The sequence below is a fragment of the Saccoglossus kowalevskii genome, chromosome 3, assembly GCF_978046115.1.
Source record: "Saccoglossus kowalevskii chromosome 3, keSacKowa6.1, whole genome shotgun sequence".
Lineage (NCBI taxonomy): Eukaryota > Metazoa > Hemichordata > Enteropneusta > Harrimaniidae > Saccoglossus > Saccoglossus kowalevskii.
In genome coordinates this window covers 31561390-31582934 of record NC_140643.1, presented here as the reverse complement: position 1 = coordinate 31582934, position 21545 = coordinate 31561390, and the positions used below count along the sequence as shown (strand labels likewise).

General features: G+C 33.0%; 3 protein-coding genes across 3 annotated transcripts in view; 1 reads left to right on the top strand and 2 right to left on the bottom strand.

Annotated features, from left to right (window-relative positions):
* The window catches only part of LOC100369029 (phosducin-like protein), a 94610-nt gene extending 84134 nt beyond the window's left edge, over positions 1-10476 (bottom strand). Inside the window, exon 1 of the mRNA XM_078009037.2 lies at positions 9991-10476. Coding sequence (XP_077865163.2) covers positions 9991-10152 — 162 coding nt within the window. The 5' untranslated portion in view covers positions 10153-10476. The remainder of the gene's footprint in view (positions 1-9990) is intronic.
* LOC100370507 (peptidyl-prolyl cis-trans isomerase-like 1) lies at positions 10474-15902 on the top strand. Its single transcript, XM_002734499.4, has 3 exons — positions 10474-10541; positions 14137-14291; positions 14997-15902. Exons 1-3 carry the CDS (start codon positions 10489-10491, stop codon positions 15287-15289), a joined length of 501 nt encoding a protein of 166 aa, XP_002734545.2. The 5' UTR covers positions 10474-10488; the 3' UTR covers positions 15290-15902.
* Positions 15903-16686: 784 nt separating this feature from the next.
* On the bottom strand, positions 16687-21382 carry LOC144351320 (EKC/KEOPS complex subunit Tprkb-like). The gene is made up of 4 exons (XM_078009028.2): positions 21217-21382; positions 19336-19458; positions 18697-18870; positions 16687-17575 (listed from the first exon to the last, which is right to left on the bottom strand). The coding sequence occupies exons 1-4, from the start codon at positions 21358-21360 to the stop codon at positions 17489-17491; spliced, it is 528 nt and encodes a 175-aa protein (XP_077865154.2). The 5' UTR covers positions 21361-21382; the 3' UTR covers positions 16687-17488.
* Between the last annotated feature and the right edge of the window lie 163 nt (positions 21383-21545).

The window sequence follows — 21545 nt, the reverse complement described above, 5'->3', positions numbered from 1 at the left end:
AAAATTTCAATTTATAATGAAAATAACACACAAAACCTCAATTAAGCATGTCACACAATTCACCTTCATAGCATTCCAACGACGCACAACAAAACACATGATTTTAACTTATTATATTTTATTTAGTTTTTTAAATTTTTCTTAGTAACTTGTTGTATTTTATTTGTATTGATTAATATTTGTATTGCTATATACTGAAAGAAATGTGTATTCCTAAAGATGCAATAACAAATTATTAATATTATATTATAATACAGTAACTGTATGTAAATATTTGTGTGTGGAGGTGTGTGTGCAAAAGTGGTCAGACTTGTGGTAACATATTCTTGGTACATGTAGCAGCAATTAAAGGGGAAGGGGGTGAAATATAAACCTTCATTAATAGATTGATTGCATTTATATGACAATGTTTATAGGTGATATATCTCCAGGTGTCACAACATTATATACTGAACAGAGACAAGTGACAGTGAATACAACATTAACAATAAGTGATATATTATTACAGCTGCAGGCTTATTTATTTATTACTAGCAGTATATGTATAGGATGCTTGCAGGGATTACTTTCAACAAAGAGTTATAATTCTTCAGCAACAAGTATATGTTATTCTCTTTAACTAATATCTAATTAGGGTTGGGGGTTCATTGTGAATAAATTATGATTTCTATTTTATGGATTGCTCTGGTTGACATACTGTAAAACGTTCAATCTTCACTGATAGGAATTGTCATGCCTTGAAGATTATTGCATTTTTTTAGTTCAACTCTTTGTAAAAAGCACTGTGTATCTTTCACTACTGATTTCGACCAACTTGTGAAATTGTTGAAAGTGTTTCGTTCATGAAATTAAAGCCAGTTACAGTATATGATTCTCTGCAGTTTTAGTAAAACATGTTCCTTTTATAAATAATTCCACCATATTTTCTTTTAGTTTGACGTCAACTGACACAAATAATTACAAATTTTTTATCAATATGAGCCATAGGCGAGATTGCTGCTACTTTAACATAATCCCAAGTGTCTGTTGACGTCAATCTAAAACACCAAATTAGGAACATACCAGTATCTTAGCACATGCTTAATTTTTGTTGATGTAACAGTATTCTTACACTATTTGGCACAAATGCCATATGCATAGTGAGTGTTATACTTGAATTTTTTTGAGCAATAATTCTGAAAATAAACAGATAAGCTTGTCTATATAAAGTATAATCTGTGGTTATCAAACCTTTAATATACCTGGAAGGTCTGAATAACTCAGAAAACAACCTTTCGGTAGGGCATAAATTAGAAAAGGTTTGTGTCATCAAATTATGTGATATTCATTTTCAATCTGTCCTATATTAAGTCACACTGTGGAGATACATGTATGTACGTATACATGTGATAATCTTAGAGAATACAACAATATGGTAAATTTATTGATAAAAGTTATCAAAACCAAGTTGCTAAGTTGATGTTAGTTAAATTTCAAAAAAGCAGTCTGAGACTGTATTGGCTGAATGTTGGAACTTAATGAACGTTTTACACATTTGACCTCTACCAGTACCCTATCAAGGATTAGCAATATGTACTGAGTCCTTATGATGGAATTGACAAGATAATCCGTGTATCTTTATTGCAAAAAAAACATTTTATTAAGTTGAGGATCCCTCTCTAATAATGTGGGTCAGGAGTCAGAATCTGGAGCTACATGTAATACAATTCCTTCATATAAACTAAAAATTGACATGATGGCACAGAACATCTTTAATAATACATGGAGAGATAGAGTATTTTCATTGACACAGAGTGGTTCACAATGCAATTAGTGCATAAGAGTGGTGTACATTATCATAATACAGAATGGTGTTTAGACTGCTAATAGGTACAGAAATTACTTGCAGTTCCAGCTCATCACGTACATCATGACATAGCTCAATTAGTTTCCAACTTTTTAATTGCATGTACTTGAAAGTAAGGTTATACTCAGCCAGGATGGATTGCAAGGAAAATTTAGGCAAACTAATTAATGAAGATATTAGATTTGGCTACTTGAGAAGCAGTATAAAAAAGCAAGTTTTAATTTCCCAAACTTCATAGTTGTTAACCGATAGGTAGTATAAATATATAATTGGTTCCCAACATGAAAGTACAACTGTAGTAGTAGTAGAGAAAAGTACATATTACCCAGACTAGTGCAGACCCATTAACTGTTACCTAGTGATGATATTTTATTCATACAAATAAATTTTATTATTAAATACAAAAAAACCTTCACAAATATTTCAGAGCCAAGCAATGAACATAAAATATCGAGGGTTAAATACTGCGGTATAGATCTGAACAAAAAAAGCAATTAGAAACAAGTCATGTGGGTGGTTTTCAAGTGCCACTGGACCAGTTTATTGATAACGTGCTTCTCAAAGTCGACAATATATTATTACAGTTTCAGGCTCATGTAGATTGAGGGCGCTCTTCATGTAAATATTCAGGTATTACCAATAACACATGTCTAAGGTGACATCACTGGGAACACTGCGAGTAAAAAAAAATACTACAGTGCAAGAAATAGGTAGCCTAAACCAATTCTCAACAACCTCGCCCGTTTAGGTAATATTGTACTGGAATAGTGAGAATGAAAGCAATTAGATGTAAACACCAGTAACATCCTTTGATGATTTGCTAGCTGGCGAGGATAGCTATATTTATTTATGCATATTAATCAGATCACATGACCATATATGGTAATCTGATGTGTTAGTCATATCTCTTGTCCTATGTCTTCAATATAGCACTGAATGTACATCCCTGACTGCGATAGAGCCTGAGGTAATATAGTTACGCATGTTAATTAGGTCACATGACCATATATGGTAATCTGATGTGTTAGTCTTATGCCTTCAATATAGCACTGAATGTACATTCCTGACTGCAATAAAGCCTGAGGTAATATAGTTATGCATATTAATTAGGTCACATGAACACATTTATACAAAGTAGGAAGTAATCAGATCTATGGGTTATCCAAAAGCACCTATGTATCAAGTTTTATTAAAATTTGATGAGTGGTAATCAAAAGAGATCTATGGAACACCAATAAATTCATGTAGGTTTATTTAACCCTGAACTAAACGTCTATATGGCCTATCTCAAAGCACCTATGTACCAAGTTTCATCAAAATCTAATGAGTGGTTCAGATATTGGTGGAAAAGCTAATTATTTTACAAAATAAAGTAGTTAATTAATATGCACGGATTGCAACAACAAACAGATCTGCGCATTATTCCAGACTATCTATGTATCAAGTTTTATTGAAATCTGGGGTTAAAATAGGTTAATTATTATGCAAATTAGATCATTAATATCACATATTTCAACCAAAAACTACCGGTAATCAGGTCTGTGCATTATTCCCGAGCATCTATGTACCAAATTTCATTGAAATCTGTTAATTGGTTCTTGAGACATCAGTGGAACAGATGAGCACACAAACACAGACAAACTAACCGCAAAGATTCCTACCGTGTGCTTCGCATGAGGGAGTCAAAAAACAATTAACACAAACACTACACAACACAGTCAAATCAGTAGGGGAAAGATAAATGAAAAAGTAAATACAATGTCAGTGAATACAATAATTGAAACAACAACAAAAGTCCTGCAGCCCCCATGGAGAACCCCTAATATTGCAAAATCACTAGTTGTGAACTTTAAATCTTTTTTATTAGGATCCGTGCATAAAGTAACAGAAGTAGGAGAAAATTATGCTTTCCCTTGTCCAGATTACATAATAAATTAATATTTTATAGGTATATATATGGGTTTATGTGAATGTACATGTATGTACTAAAATTATAGTACAACCATTAAAATTATCAAAACTTGAAAAGCAAACACCGTACATATGCAAAATAAATATTATCCAGAGTGATTTCTGATTTGTTAAAAACAAGATGAAATGCAGTGACACTATATCTAATTGGTTGGAATTAAGAAGCCAGTAATAAAAAGTTATAAAATTGTGAATACTTTTTGTGAATATCACTGTGACCGAGAAAGATGCCCATTCCAAAGTGTCTTGTAATCAATATACCATATAATAAATCCACAACACATGACGAAATCAAACTTGGCCTAGACCTCAGAGTAATAATACATACAAGTTTTAACAAGATTGGATACTAGTATATTTATGAAATATTGTAATCCCAAGTGAAAAGTGTACAACAGAGACAACAATGAAGATGGACATTCCTCTCTCGTATACATTTCCCTTCTTGAAATGATGCAAGCAAGAAAAAAACATTCGAAACTAATTTAAAGTTAATTCACTAATTTAAAAATCATGACATTCATATTGTACCAGGGGCCGAAACGGGGTTGGTGTTCTCCCCTTGTGTCGCAGCTCTGTGATGCAACTGTCAAGACCCTTTTTGCCTGTGATGACTGAAATTTATCAACCACTATTCAGTGGTTGAAATACCCTGGTGCACACTGCACTAAGCACATAGATTATTAGATAGTGCCAGTAAACGCAAAATAAAATGTGCACGCTGTGCATGTAGAAACAACATTTTCTCATTATATTCACTAAGCCTAAATTAATTATTATAAGTTCAACCAACATTGTGAGACAAATAAAAAAATCAAATTCTTTCGTGATCGCATCAAACGAGAACCCGTAAATTTTATTTAAACTTTAAAAGTGGTGCATTTCACAACAAGTTAGTGCAGGTAAATTTCAAATTCAACATGCACACTATGCATGCAGGGAAAAAATTCTATTTCAATCCCTATTTCAATGACTATTGTTTTAATATTGTCAGTCTAGCAAAAATTTATAATTGAAAGTCTACAAGAAGTCACCAAATTACCAGTAATCTGAAAAATTGCCTTTCAGCAGTGTCCAAGAGCACATTAATGTGCAAGACTTGATTTGTTCTGTTTCTTTTACCTAACACAGACTATTTGCAATTTGAAAGAATACTACAAAAAACACTAACAGTGTACTGGTGACAAATCATTACAGACAGAAGAAAAAAGACACATGGGAAGATAAATCGCAACAGGTTACTGTCAACTGAAGATGAAGCGGCCGATAAAAAGAAAAGTCTGATGATCTATTGACTTCTTTGAAATGGCTCGTTCATAAATGCATTAATGTCAAAGAGCACTGGAGACTAAAACATAATTTAACATCTGGATGCATGCTGGGAATAAAAGAGGAATTGCCAGACCACAAGAATGTCACATCTTCCGATTTAATGACAACTTTTTATTAGGTAGTGACAACTTTAATGTAATCAATGCAACTAATACAACTGTATTTTTAAACACTCACTAGTTTTATTGACAGATGTGATGGAAATGAAACTCATAGTACTGGTATATTGAATTACACAGTTGCGGCTTAGCAACTATTGCACAGAATCAAAGTCTCTTCCAACAAGGGAGCTGTAATGCTCCAACCAAGCTGGTTTGAGCTATGTTAAGTTGTCATACCATACATATATCAGTCATGCAACATAAAGTAGCCTGTAAAAATAATTACGTGTATCCTTTACAACAGCAATCCATTTTATAGAAATGACGTCAACTGGATTAGTAAAGTGCTCTACAGATACGTGTTTCGTGCTTAACAGGCTGTTTCTTCATGTGTGACTGTAAATCAAAATTAACAGACAAATTGTGGTGAAAGAATGAGTCATGACACTACAATTGCTTAAAATATGGTGTATCATAATATATCCTGCATATATGAATATGTGAAATATTCTTTAAATCAAGTGCAATTAAATGCTATATAAATGCCAGAAATGTTTGTTATGATGGAATTTTAAGTATACCAGTCGCACACTGTGATCTGTTGATGATAATTTCAGCAATGTACTATACGTACAATAATACAAACTCTATTCAACATTTGGGATCATGTTTTATTTGAAGTGCAGTACTTCTGGTAAATGAAATACAGCTGTCAGTGAGTCCTTTTAATACCAGTATTCATCAAGTAAAGTACATGTACTGGAAATCATTCATCTTGCAACGAATTACTGAAGATAAGCAATGCAATAAATGTGAACCTTGTTTGACATTTGTCTTACATAATAATAATAATAGGGCTTTATATACATTGTATGTTTATTTGTATTGGGAGATTTACCGTATTAAATATTCAGTAGTTTTGTAGAATACAGACTATTACACCAATACAAATTAACATACACTGTAGATGTACACAGCATTTTCGTGATAAAAAGTATGGTAGATATAAGGAGCAATGCCATGACACTTCCAAGCAATCACCATTTGCTGATGAATGTAGTTGAATGACTCATCTGAAGCATAACCAAGCATCTCAACTTGTGTTGTTTCATCAGCATGATTATCATAAAGACAAGATCACTGTAAATTCTAGAGCACTGTGTGTAACATTTATTAATTCACAGTAAATGACACATTAGCAAGATGAATCTTCTTGTAATTGGTTGAGGTGCTGCATGTGACATTAATATATGATGGATTCACAAAAGGTCTGTCTTGGGTTCTGACAACAGTGATCGTTATATCATTCTACGGTGTAATCAAGTCAAAGAAATAATCCTGTCGCAATCTTTTAAGTATCAATCAGTCTGGAGCATTAGAAGACGAGCTGTACCCTGACTGATGAGTGAAAGCTGCAGGTGTTTTATTAATACCAATATGTATTAAAAATAGAGGGTTTTATATCTTTGATGAATAAATCAGAAAGTGCAGCTTATAATCAATGCATGTAATTATTTCAGATATAACCATTAAAAATTGAAATGAATAATGAATATGCCAGGATATTTATAGTTAATTATAACTAATAATTTAACAGTACAAGACAACACATGAACATTGTTTACAAATAAAAATAGAAACTGGTGACACTTAGTTGACCAAAACTTGTATTGTGAAGTTTTGTAATTTTTTTCATTTATTTTATGTTCTCCTAATGATTCTAGTGCCATTTACAAGTAAACAGATGAATTCTTGCGTTTTTAAATGCTGCCAATTTTGGTGCCAATTTAAGAATAGATCTGAGATACAATGTATGGCACAGAGCCATAGAACCTTGAACAATGTAAGTGTTAAATACTATCACAACCACAAATCTGTTCTCTTGTTTTCTAAAAATTTATTTTCATGGATGCCTACATCGCATGAAGCCATTTATTTGATTGGCTCAGCTCACACACGCTTGTTAGACTTAACTATCCGCTAAAGGTGCTCCATAATTTGCACTCTGGTTATTGATTGGTTGGCTGGATTGAAATAACATTTATAAAAAAAACAACGAGAACAGGTTTGTGATAGTGATAGTATTTACATGCTAATCAGCCAATCTAGAGACAGTATGACATCATTGTAATGTTGAATAATATTCATGAGTTCATAGTCCAAGTTCAATATTTGACATGATACACAAGTCCAAAACATCTTTCTACCAACCAAGCTCTAAGGAAATGAAATACTGTAGCATACAAAACAATCAACTTGGACATAAAAATATATTAATTATTTCTTGTCTTGTTTTTTGTTTCTTTTGATATTTTCTGTTTTACTCCACTTTAATTTCATTACAACTATAAACAAATTGTAATTTTTTAGTTATTAAAATAAAGTCATAACTTTTCTTTAAAAGAAATATTGCCATTGTAACTTAGTCAGTTGAATAACAAAATGCCCTAAAGGAAACAAAAAAAACACACACATGCAGCAGTGTGTATGTGAAGTGGTGCAATCATTTACCATTTCAAAAGCAAATGAATATTATTATATTAGTAACAACATACAAAATGATGGCTAACCATGCTGTTGATGAGTTTTTTTCTTACAGGGGATTTTAATGTTTTTAATCAACAAAAAACATAGACCCCAAGCAGATTTAGATTACTTGTATGTTTCTAGATATGTATCCCTCTGATTTGGTGTTTCATCCATTCTTTTGTGAATTCATCATGAGATGTTATACTGCGAGTTGTACTCAACTGGAACGAAGCCTGCTCTTTCAAAAAATAACTCTACCATTATTTTTTAGGACATTCAAACTTTAATTTTAAGCTAATTATTAGTCTATTAACATTTTTATTTTTAAGCAAATTAATAGAGAGCACTGCAAGTTTTAAAATGGTGCACTTCCGGGCAGTGAGTGCTACCATTTTGTTTGTTAATTCACAAATTAAGAGAAGCAAAACAGTTCATTCTCCATAAAACATCCTCGGAATGTTTTTCATTGATAATGCAATTGATGCAACAGACTGAAAATAGTTTTGAATAGTGTTTCGAGTTATTTTGATCAGCGGCAAAAACACAAATCATGCATATCTTGAATCCCGCTCAACTCGCACATGAACTAACTTGATTTCCGGCAGTGGTGCTCAATCGCTTGCCAGGCATATTAATGCCTACAAATGTTTAATCAAATGTTCTTTTTCTACTCACTTTTACTGACTTCCTTGTCGGTCATAATAGAAAGCAAATTGGTTCCTCTAAGGACATACAGAATGTTAAAGAACAAGTTTAAAGCTCAAAGCTACTTTGTTGATATGACTTTAATTAGATTTAGAGTTAGTAATCATTATCTTAAAATTGAAACTGGCAGACAGAAACAGACTGCAGTTAATTCTATATGTGACCAATATACATAAAACAAAGTTGAAAATGAATAACACTTTGTTATGAATTGCCAGCATACAGGGTACATAGACTGCATTTATTTAACAAAATAGAAATTCATATATTAAATAATTTTAGAACCAGTAGTGAGAGTCACGTGATAAATTTAGTTTTCCAACAATCATATGTTACTCCCCGTAGCTCAGTTCATTAAGACCAGTCTTATACTAGTGACTGTGTTTTGAATGAGTTTAGAGCATTAATAATGTTTTGTTGTTTTCTTTCTCTATTTGTTTTGTTATGTATGACCAATTTATTTTCTCCAAGAGATATTATGAGTTTATAAATATTATTATTATACATTTGTCACGCCATAAGTTACAGCGTGCCGTAATCTTGCGGTATTTTACGGGGCATTTTCATTCTACCAATTTAGAAAATGCGAATTCTGAATATGGAATGATTACATTTTCCGGTTTGACCGGACTCTACACAAGAAAGTTTGCTGATTGTGTTCTAAACATTTTGGATTTCAATATTCTCATGGTGTATCCTTGGAAGAAAAAGATGTATAATAATAATAAGGTTATTACGAGAATACCTCAAAGTATGCACAAATACAGTACACTGTCAGATTGACCTCCGCTGTGTGTCAGTCAATACTCTCGCTGTACTGTCTTTGTGCATACTTTGAGGTATCTTCGTAATAACCTCATATTATTACTGTATTACTTGCCACATCAGGAGAATAAAATAAAATTGTCTCAACTTCAAGATATTATAAACAAGCAGCCTCTCGGCTGAGATACCTCCGCTGTTAGCAATGCACAATTCAATTAAAGAACAAAAGATATCATTAGAAAATTAACAATGTGCATAGTATCAATGCAATGGGACTTGCTGTTTTCAACAAGAATTCAAAAATATCATTTTTCACCATAAATGATTGTGGTTTTTAACAAGAAGAAAATATCACTTTTTACCAAAAATGACAAAAATATTCACCAAAATTAGAGAATTAAAGATATCATTACAAAATGAACAAATCTGAGAGAAGTCCACATGTAGTACCTATATATGTAATATCAAAGTAATTGGACTTGTCGTTTTTAACAAGAAGTCAAAAATATCACTTTTTACCAAAAATATTCACCAAAATTAGAGAATTGAAGATATGATCATGAAATGAACAAATCTGAGAAAGGTCTACCCAAGGTACATATACACCAAGTATCAAAGCATTCAAGCTTGTAGTTTTCAAGAAGAAGTCGAAAAAGTAAAACATTGACACGGACGACGGACAATCACTCATATGATAAGCTCCGCTCGACAAAGTCAACAGCGGAGCTAAAAAAAACTTACATGAGTTGCATATCCTTTATAATCCAAGTTTGGTGGTTCTAAATCTAGACCTCCATCACGTATCCCAGAAGGCCTTGCATCGTCTTCATCTCCGCTCTCCTCACTGCTGCTACAGTAATAATGAGTTTTTTCTCCCAGCAGCTTATCATCTAAAGTTGTCATTTTCTGAATTTATGTATTGCTTTTTTAGTTGTATTTTTGAATTTTAAAAATTACAGTCTCCGCGAAGAGCAAACGAAAGTGTACACACACAAAAGTGCGTTGAACTTCAGAGACAACGGAAAGACGCTTGAATCTGTCTCGTTATTCTTTATGGAATGATGTGAGATTTTTTTTAGTTTGGTGTTGTAAATTTCACAACCCGGTTTTCAATATTGTGAATTACTTATCTTGAAATACGAAGCGTATTTGAAACAATACAGTTCACAGAATATATCTTTTCACAACACACAGTGCGCTGCCATCTTGAATGAAATTGCATCACGGGTAAAATTCAACATGGCCGCTACATGCACGTTTGAAAATTCGCCTCTCGCTGTTCTTGAGACAAGGTAAAGAGAACTCGTCAGATCTCTCCGTTTCTGTAATCTTCAAAACATGGGGTTCCCGACGACAAAACTCATTGGCTCTGTGCATGTATAAACATATCAAATCCGATATAATGACCACTGACGAAGTGTTTTCTTTCGTAAGGGACGGACCACCAGATTTTGGGAGGGTTATCCGACCATAGCCGTGATTTCGCGGCGTTAAAGGGTCCGGCTGTATACCGACGATGGTGTGTAATTGAAAGACGAAGTAAAATACCTTCCCGGACCCAAAACGACGCGAAACCACGGCTAAACCGATCATAGATCTTAGAAGACAGTTGCCATATCCAGTTTTCTGAGCTTGCCTTAAAAATAATTGTTTTTCCATTGGCCAACTTTGCATATATTTTATAACGTTATTTTATTTATTTTTTACATGGTGTAGACTACTGACTATCTTGTAAGGATCTAGACTGGGGTGACAGTGATGTGTTGCCTGCACCTCCAGACCCCTGGTCATTTTTTAGAGCGTGACAGGGACAGACTAAATTGTTGGTGCCACCCTGCTTACCTTGCATACTTCCCTTGCAGAAATCCTAAAAATCTGATGTTGCTTATCCCCCTCTGTCTATCCCTGTCACCCCCATGAAATCTAACATTATCTACCCCTTTCAGACAATTCTGTCAAAAATTGTATACATATAAATGTACCCCTTATCAGACTCGGACACAGTCGGAAAACAAGGACTTAGATTTTGACCCTTGTGCGTCCATGCATCCAGACCTGTATCTTAGACATGCCTGGACCAATCACAATCAAACTTCACACATACATAATATTGCACATATGCACTCCAATGTTTCACTATCTGATTCAAGATGGCCGAATGGCGGCCAAATAATTGTACTGAAAAATCATCAAAATCAAGCATTTCTCGATGGATTTTGTTCAAACATTATATACATTAGACATTATTGGACCTTGATGCAAATCATTTTGTTTTTCAGATAAGCATCAAAATCGCACATTTTCACCATTCCGGACCTGGATCTCAGTTATGCTTGGACGGATTTTGTTCAAATTTGGTACATACATTAAACATAATAGGACTTTGATGCACGTCATTTTGTTTTTGGATCGGGTTTGAAATGGCCGACTGGCGGCCATTTTGTTTTAAAGAATTCAGTTCTGGATCCGTATCTGAGACATGCCTGGATTGATCGAGTTCAAACTTCACACACACAAGGTACATCATGTCACAAATATGTATGTGCATTTGTTTCATGATCTCATTAACGATAGCCAAATGGCGGCCGCTTTAAGGCCGAAAATGCATTGAAATCGCACATTTTCACCATTCCGAACCCGGATCTCAGTTATGCATGGACGGATTTTGTTCAAATTTGGTACATACACTAAACATAATAGGACCTTGATGCACGTCATTTTTTTTTTTTTTTTGGGGATCGGGTTTGAAATGGCCGACTGGCTGCCATTTTGTTTTAAAGAATTCAGTTCTGGATCCGTATCCGAGACATGTCTGGATTGATCAAATTCAAACTTCACACACACATGGTACATCATGTCACAAATAGATATGTGCATTTGTTTCATGATCCGCTTAACAATAGCTGAATGATGGCCATTTTAAGGCCGAAAATGCATCAAAATCACGTATTTTCACAAATGCAGAACCGGATCTCAGTCATGCATGGATGGATTTTGTTCATATTTAGTACAATGTGTTGTTACCTATGCAGGTGCATTTCAGATCAGACCACTGAAAGTGGTCTGAGATTTCGGTCATGGTCTGCTTTGAATGTATATGTCACTCAAATATGAACGGAATGGGAAAGTGTCATTGACAATGACTTGTTTTAATTAATGCTGTTCCAGAGCAATATCTCTCAATATGGACAAGTACTCGTTTGACGATCAGATACAAATGACAATCATTTTAATGTTAAACAATCATCATAATCATATTCCTAACATGGTTATATTCCAGCTATATTACTATAAACAAAACTATATATCTTAAATTTGATAACTAATGGGGACTGTGCCATGCATGGCTTCTTTTATATGGGTTGCAAATTGCATTAGATTTGTATGGCTTAAACCACAGTCTGCTGCAATCAAATAAAATGTGATCAGTCCAATGATATTTGATATATGGGGAAGCCATCTTAAAAACAACTCGAATACAACAAGTTGAGAAACGTTTTTTTTTTTTGCAGATTATTACAAATCAGGAAAAAATATGAAAGTTTCACAATAAAATGATCCATTGAAACCAACTGCTAACAAAACTATAATTTGGCTGAAGTTGTGTGTGGTAAAATTCCTGGCATGAGGACACCTCATTACCTGAAGAACCCTAGAATGCCAGTCAGCAACAGTCTTACAGTTTAATGAATATTGCTAAATAATGTGCTAAATTGAAACTCTGTGAAAATGCAGCAAAGTTAACAGAAGAATCTATTGTTTTGTTTACAAACAGGTTTAAAGCCTAGCCAGTATCCTTACAACATAAATCTACTACCGTATTAAAAATTGAGTTGATTATATTAATTATATTGAAATTGACATTTTAATATATTTTTGGAAATCTTTACTTCAGTGCCATCATGAATAAATATTATGATGAAAACACTTGTGAAAAGCAGTGTTAAATTGAATTCCATATATAAAATGAAAATCTGATTTAAATCATGGTTTATCTGTATATCTGTTTAACTTCAAATACAAGGACACAACAATAAGTTGTGAAATCATGAAGAAGCTAGCTTCAGGCTGATCCAGGTCTCATTGGTAGCTATCACAATAACTTTGAGAGAAATGTAAATACAACAGGAGATGATCACTTTATTATCATCAGAAAACACTGTAAATTCTTTATTTTCATGAAACAAATGTTTGCTAATTGCAAATAAACAAGGAAAACTACCAGTATTGTGATTTGTAGCTGCAGTGAATTTCATCTTGCATCAAGACCAATCACAGTAACTTGTATCTGTTATGAATTTTTTCTTGGGTCTTTGAGACCCTGAGTGACTTTCAAACACAACATTTTGTCTTCACAACAGCTCTCAAATAAAACCGAATTGTGAAAGTTGGTAGCATTATCTCAGTTGAATTGATTTATATTAGAACTGACATACCCCTGTATATGTAAATGTAAAAACTAATGCTGCAGTAAAGATTCTGCATGTAAATTAGTTAATTACCAAGCATACTCGTATGCTAAATTAAATTGCAATTTTAAAGCTCTTATCCGATTAATTATGCATGAAAAACACTTCAAAATTAAATTTGATAAAAAAAAGATTGAAATTGTAAAGAGGTCAAAAGACTAATTAAAATCAAAATTAAGAATATGAACACCAAATTACTTCTTCAGATTACTCATTCAGTCCTACAAGACGTATATAAAAAATATTTAAATCAAATGACAATAGTGCTTTATAGTGAATTTTAATCACCATAGAAATCATAGGCACAAGATCGGCTCATGCTCCATGTATATTCATGATTAAATAATCAAAGATTGTCAGAGGAATTTTTGATTGAAAGTCATCTTTTGTAATTTAAGCTCTTCATTCTTTTTTTCAGTATGGGTGTAATAAGTATTGAATTATACTGGCACCATGCTCCTCGAACTTGTACAAACTTTGCTGAACTTTGTAAGCGTGGCTACTACAATAATTGCAAGTTTCATCGTGTAATTAAAGATTTTATGATCCAAGGAGGAGACCCAACTGGAACAGGTAAGGCATCAGAATTCAGGAAATGTGTGCATCATCAATTATTGTCTGGGCTCCGGGTGACTACTCACCAACTGAAAGCAAACTAAATTCAGCCATCCCGATTGCACTGCTTGGTAATATGAAAGTAACTTTTTTAGCTACGCTTATCATACGAGTGATTGTCCGTCGTTCGTGTCAATGTTTTACATTACTTGGTGTATATGTACCTTGGGTAGACCTCTTTTAGATTTGTTCATTTCAAGATGATATCTTCAATTCTATAATTTTGGTGAATATTTTTGTCATTTTTGGTAAAAAGTGATATTTTCGACTTGTTAAAAACTGCAAGTCCGATTGCTTTGATATTATATATGTAGGGTACGACATGTGGACTGCTCTCAGATTTGTTCATTTTGTGATGATATCTTCAATTCTCTAATTTTGATGAATATTTTTGTCATTTTTGGTAAAAAGTGATATTTTTGACTTCTTGTTACAAACAGCAAGTCCGACTGCTCTGATACTATACATATTGTTCATTTTCTAACGATATCTTCAGTTCTTCAATTGAAATGTGCATTACTAACAGCGGGGCTATCTCAGCCGACAGGCTGCTTGTTTTATTTTCACATTTTTACAGTTCTACATGCATCAGTGAACATGTCTTTATTTATATATAGATATCTGCTTCAAATGACATGTATTATTTTGCTTCTTTTTTTACAGGTAGAGGAGGTGCTTCAATTTATGGCCGACATTTTGCAGATGAAATCTCCCCCGAGTTAAAACACACAGGAGCTGGTATTCTCTCAATGGCTAATAGCGGTCCTAACACAAATGGAAGTCAGTTCTTCATAACATTGGCACCTACACAGTGGCTAGATGGTAAACATACAATATTCGGCAGAGTTTACGGTGGTATTAGTGTGGTCAACAGAATGGGTATGGTAGAAACTGACACAAATGATAGACCTCTGGATGACGTTAGGATTCTCAACTCGTATACTTCCACACTGTAATAAACTCCTAAAGATGACAAGATTCTTTTTGCACCAACTGCTGCATTGTGGAGGGAAACTTTACTCATGCTTATTTTCAGAAAAATTCAAGAGCATACCGAACACTGAATGAATGCATTCTAAACTTATTTCATAGTGAAACATTTTTTTTATTATCTTGTAAAACAAAACAAGTACAGAAATCTTTTGTAGGAAGAACTTACATGCACACTTGAAGCTTTTTTTCACAATATTGAGAATGACAGGAGATATACTTGTACCACTGTGTTTTCATAATTTATTGCCACTAATACAGGTATTCAAGTATGTGTAGATAGAGTTCTATTCCACTCCAGTGTAAGATAAACAGAGTATGCATGAATGTAAAGCTATTTCCTTAATCGTAATGTCTCTTGATACAAATACATTGCACACGTAATTGATTAATTGTGAACCCCAAAAGGCTTCACACATATGTACATCCCACATTGGGGATATATCAATCATGCTGTGTCAAAGTAGAACACATACAGAATATAATGACAAGGAGTATAGAAGTGATTTTTGTTGAAATAAACTGAAATGCATTCATTCCTCAATAATAATAAATGAGGTTTTGTATAAAAAAAATGTACATGTTGCTGTAGATATTGTGTTGTTTTTTTTCAAATAAATAACGTTTAAACCTCATGAGTTCAACAAAAAACACGACTCATTTCGATGTGTTATGAAAATACACATGTTGTCCCCTCTTCAGACTGTATTACCATACCAAAATGATGGATGAACTAAAATGTATCGTCTCCAGCATAAAATATTTCTTGTGATTGCAATAACTCAAACTGTTTTTGTCTGATCTTCTTTAAACTTGGATATTTTAATAACCAGTATGACCAAATTTTGGCATGTGTTTTATGTTTATTTTTTGAGATATTTGAGAAATTGTCTTTGTTTTGTTACAATAACTCAAACCACTATAAAATATCAACGGAATGTAAAATTTTTGAAATACAAATTTTGTAAGACATCAAAATACTAGTAAGTGGACAGAATGAGGACTTCTTTACTACTGATCATGAGAACCAGATGTACTCTCTAAAGTGTAGTATGAAGTACTTTTTTCTGCCAGGATTATTAGTCAGTATTTTTCGCACCAAATTTTGCTGTACTATTTGGGAACTTTTATACAATTCATGTTACAATATACTATAAATGAGGTTGACATTAATACACATAGTATTAATTTATGTAATTATGATGACCTCACTGCTCTTGTTCATTTCATTTGATTCAGTACACTAGACAAATTCAATTATTAAATCAGCTTCCAGTCTCAAACTCAGATAAATTGCAAACTTTGATTCTAACCTCAGAGGTATATCTGTAAAATGTACACCCCATGAAGAAAAGACACATCATTTGATCTGCATATCCAACTGTAGCTGCAATTTGTTTATTTTCTCAACAGTGTGGCTCATTTTACACCTAGCGAACATTTCTGAAAAAAATTGATACCAGTATGCCCCCCCCAAAAAAATTTTTTTTTTATTTAAAAAAAATACAATTCAGGCATATATATAGCACATAACAAAATAAATAAATCTGCTTTTTGCAAATATGATTCATATATATTGTATTGGAAACGTATTAAGAACACTTCTTGCAAAGCATTATGGGTAATGCTTTGTTCAACAACTGTAGGTAAATTTTGTTAAAAATCGAAAGTGCTTACTCATCTCATGCGAAATAAAGCAAGACAGGCTAAATTAAGTGTTTTACCGTTGCAATGTATTACAATTACTCTCAACACCTGTATGTCAACAATTTTAAGTTGCCAAGTTGTGCATTAAAAAAAAATAGTTGAGAGTTCTGAACTTAACAGCAGGAATTGATGAGGGGAAAATAATTGGTCTTTCCTCAATAGGTCATCTTGGCAGAGAATCAATCAGGATATATGTCGGTTTCGATTGAGTAAAACGGCCTCAGGCTGCTGTAGAATTAATGACATAAATAAATTCAGCTGTTGAATAACCTGAAGTACTTTCTACAATTAGACAGCATCTATCATAGTGATATTTATACGATTTCAGACAGAGTTTCCAATTTGTCTCTTTGGGCTGGGTTGTGATTCACCATCGAGATGATGATATGATAATTACTTTCATGAGAACAGAAACCTTAGGTATGATACATCTACTACATCGAGCATGGAAACCTTAGTTATGATGCATCTTTGGTGGCCATTCTACAAACTACCGCATCCAGAAGCGAACTCTGCTTCAACTCTGTATCTTGAATTTTGTAAACCTGGAAATGGAAAACCATTAAGCTATATCAACAATGATTGTGATTTGTATAAACACAGTAATTGTCATATGGACTTGTAAATGTAGTTAATGTGAGTCAATTATAAAAACAATCAATATTGTCCATTTCCTCGTTTCAGAAAATGCTAAATGGTCAAAGACATCCTCTGGGAAATTTGAATTAATCGGATTTCAATTCAGGCAAGCACATGACAAACATACAGAACTTGACAAAAATAAAGCACAGCAACCCTTAAAATGGTTTTATACGATAGTGCAGGATCAGTTTGCCCTCTAACAATTAGTTTTCAATTTTAATCTCAATTTATTGAGAAAGCTTAAAAGTCCTCAAAAGGAATTAATTTAAAATGGTTACATAACAAAATAAATATGAATTCACAATAATATACAAGCAATTTTTAAAAAAAAAAATACAAAATTCAAGATACAACGAGGTAATGAGCAAAGGGACAGTTTAAAAAAAATAAAGTTAATTTGGGAGGAGGTGCTGCTGTTTTTAATAAATTTTGCCAGTAATATACTAGTATGGATCATAGTGTTTTTTATTTTTATTAAAATTAGAAATAAAAAACTAGCTGCCATTCTATATTGGATTGTAAAACAAAATGGACATGCTTATGTATCCCAAGAAGCATGATGTGTGTATGAAGTTTGATGATCTTATGCACTGCAGCACTGGGTCAATTAATTCATAAGTCCCTATATTATATGTAGCATGCTGCTATACCACTACTAATTTATTCTAAAAAAGATCCTTAATTTGTGATGTTCAAAAAAAAATTGCATTCTAACCATTTCATACAAAACACAACACGGAAATCATTCATATCAAGGAAATTTAAAAAAGAAATTTACTCTAGACGTAACAGGCATGTGAGAAGAAAACAAAACTACTTTAAAACAATGCATGTACATTTTCTTAGATGCAGGTATAATTAGAAAGTACCACTCAGCTTGATGGACTTCAGCGCCGTGTTGTTGTCACATCATTATTTATTGGCAGATTTGCATAGTATGTACAAAGCTGTATCAAATGAAACTTTCATTGTGTGCATGAAATTATCCCTAATCCTAAAATTCCTTTATTACCAGTACACATACCTTTTTAATTTTTCCTATATCTGTACAAATTTGAAGTTCATTTAATTCCATCCTAGTTCCATCTATACATTGTGTTATATCGCGTAACTTCTCACCATTATTATCATCAATTACTGCAACTAGAATTGTGTTGTCATCTTCATTTATACCAAACTTCTTAAAAGAATCTGTAATCTGTGAAGAAAGGAATAATCAGACAGGATTAATATGGCAACATCAAAATACATGTATATTATATACCGGTAACTGTTTTGTCAAGAATTGAATGTCTTTGACATATGGAATATTAGCGCTACTATCATGAAATTACTAAGATAAAGCTGACTATAGGATTCATTGATGGCCCTAGATATAATTGAAAAAAAAATTGCCAAATTTGATTAAATTGCAGGGAAAAAAAAAGCACTTAGAACAATTCAGCACTTGTGGAATCAATGTTGATATAAATTACACATGGGCACAATGTAAAAACAAAATGGCCACTTGTCAGACGTTTTTTTTATCAGATCACATAATAAAGATGTCGTTTTAGTCAATATTGACAATTTACTTTTAAAGTATACAGTGATTTATTAAAGGACAAACAAATTTGTCAATAGGATTGAGCCCATGGATTTAGAACTGCAGATTTTGACTTACATTATTTGTTGGAGATAAATTGAATAATATTTCTGAATTAATATTTCTTGTTTTCATCTTTCCATAGTGATTAAGATGAATTGCTTTGTTTGCTGCTACTAGCACTTGGAACACATCTACAATCTGAAAATGGATAATTTTATAGTAAATTATTCCAACAATTATGACAGAATAAGTCATATGTAATAGTATGGCTGCAAACTGTATGCATTTTAATTTAATAAGTATTAGGGGCTGTTCGTCATTAAAACTGATGCATGGGAAATATTTGTAATTAGTGCTATTAACCCCTCCAAAAGTATCTTCGTGCAAAAAATACAAACCCATATACTTTTTCAGTTTGCATTTTAACATACTGGTGCCTTTGTGTACATTTCCCTTTTGTATGTTGCCCTTTTGCGTGTTGTTTTTTACATCACATGTACATGTCCAATGTTTCAGGTTCACTCATGTTTGTTTGTTTCTGGTCTGTATAATTTCTGTAGTAATTCTTATTGCAATTTTCATGCATCATTACAAATTTGGCGATGAAATGTTAATGATAAACAATCTCTTATGTTAATGTCCAAACTACTGAAATATATCAACACTTACAATTAGAAACTTGTTATTATTTTTATTCACATTGCGGCAGATAACAGTCTGATGCTTTATGTTTGTCTCTTCCACATTGTCAGTCAATACTTAGCTACTGTGGACTACTTTATTTTTGCTGGAATTAATTTTTGCTGAAAGGGCTTTTTGGGCGTTTTGTATGGAATTTATTTTCACTGATTTTTGATGAGTTTAATATGAAATATAGGGAAAAAAGTATATTCGCTGGATTTTATTTTCACGGAATCATTCTTCAGCGAAAATGGCGAAAATAAAGTATTCTACAGTATTTCAAAATCAATTTCTTCTAGTGTGCCTTGAAAAGACAGAGATACAGTGACCCTTAGCTACGCTGTGCCAGAAAGGTTAATCGGCTAAGTCGCGGGTAGTTAGATGGCTCCCAATTGTGTTGTGTTTTGCCGACAGTTTTGAAGTAAAGGAATTAATGTTTCGTCGCATTGTGTATTAAATTTCCCATTAAAGGGCTGGAGAAGACAACTTAACACCTACTGGACGTCAATTACTGAAATACAAAGCGTGACAGCGGCCTGATTCAAGGTGTTGACAGGGTGAGAATTCATGACTTTAGGTACTTCATGGCCGGTCTCCTTTGATAAAGTTCTATTAAATTTGCTACAATGAGTTGAATCCATGCAGACATGAATGCTGTGTTGTTCAATAAAGAAAACGTACTATAAATAAACCTGTGTGTGTGTGTACTTTTTATTAATTTTAAATGCATAACTCCACTCTTCACGAAATCCCTCGGTAAGTCATGACCCTTCATAAGTTACAGTTTTTGCTTGGATCCTGACACCTGCAACTTAGCAAGAAGCCACTGTATTTGCTAATTTGCATAATCACAATATTTGTGCCAGAATTGTCAAATACGAAATTTCAAATGGCCCTATCATCTACTGATTCATTTAGTCAATGTCTAGTCAAAAGTTTTCTATAGTAGACTGTATTGAAATATTCTTCATGTAGATGGAGACTTGTTTGCAATCCTTGTTAATTATGTAAATAACTTACAGCAAAGCAATGTAAATAAATAAAGTTCTAAAAAATAATAATGTTTAATAACAGGTGTATTTATGATTGGTTCATCAAAACCACATTCCTTTCGTGGTAACAATGATACTCTCCAAAACAACAAAATTCGTTGGGGCGAACAAAACAAGTTGTGGGCAAGAATGAGCCACGCCCCCTCCCCCCTCCCCCCACCTCCATTTAGTGATACCCTGACCCTTTAGTAAGTGGGTCGATAACGATAAGTAAATAGCTCACCATAGATGCACTTAGTAAGGCTCCATCGATTTTACCCTCAACAATTTTCTTTTTTAGTTCTAAACAGTTATCTACATCGGTAAAGAGGGCCAATGTCACCTTGTTCTCAGGAAACAGCTCCAATACAAACGTTTGGGAAGCCATATTTGTTATGTCGCCCTCATCGACGAGCAGTAATATAAGTTAATTAGTTTGGAAACATTTCTTCTTCATTCTTGGATTGACGAAATAAAATTTAATTTAAAATTATTTAATTTTAGTTTTTTAGTAAGTAACAACTGTAACGTTACTACTTCAATATGAGTGAAAACACGTAAACTTCTTTTTGA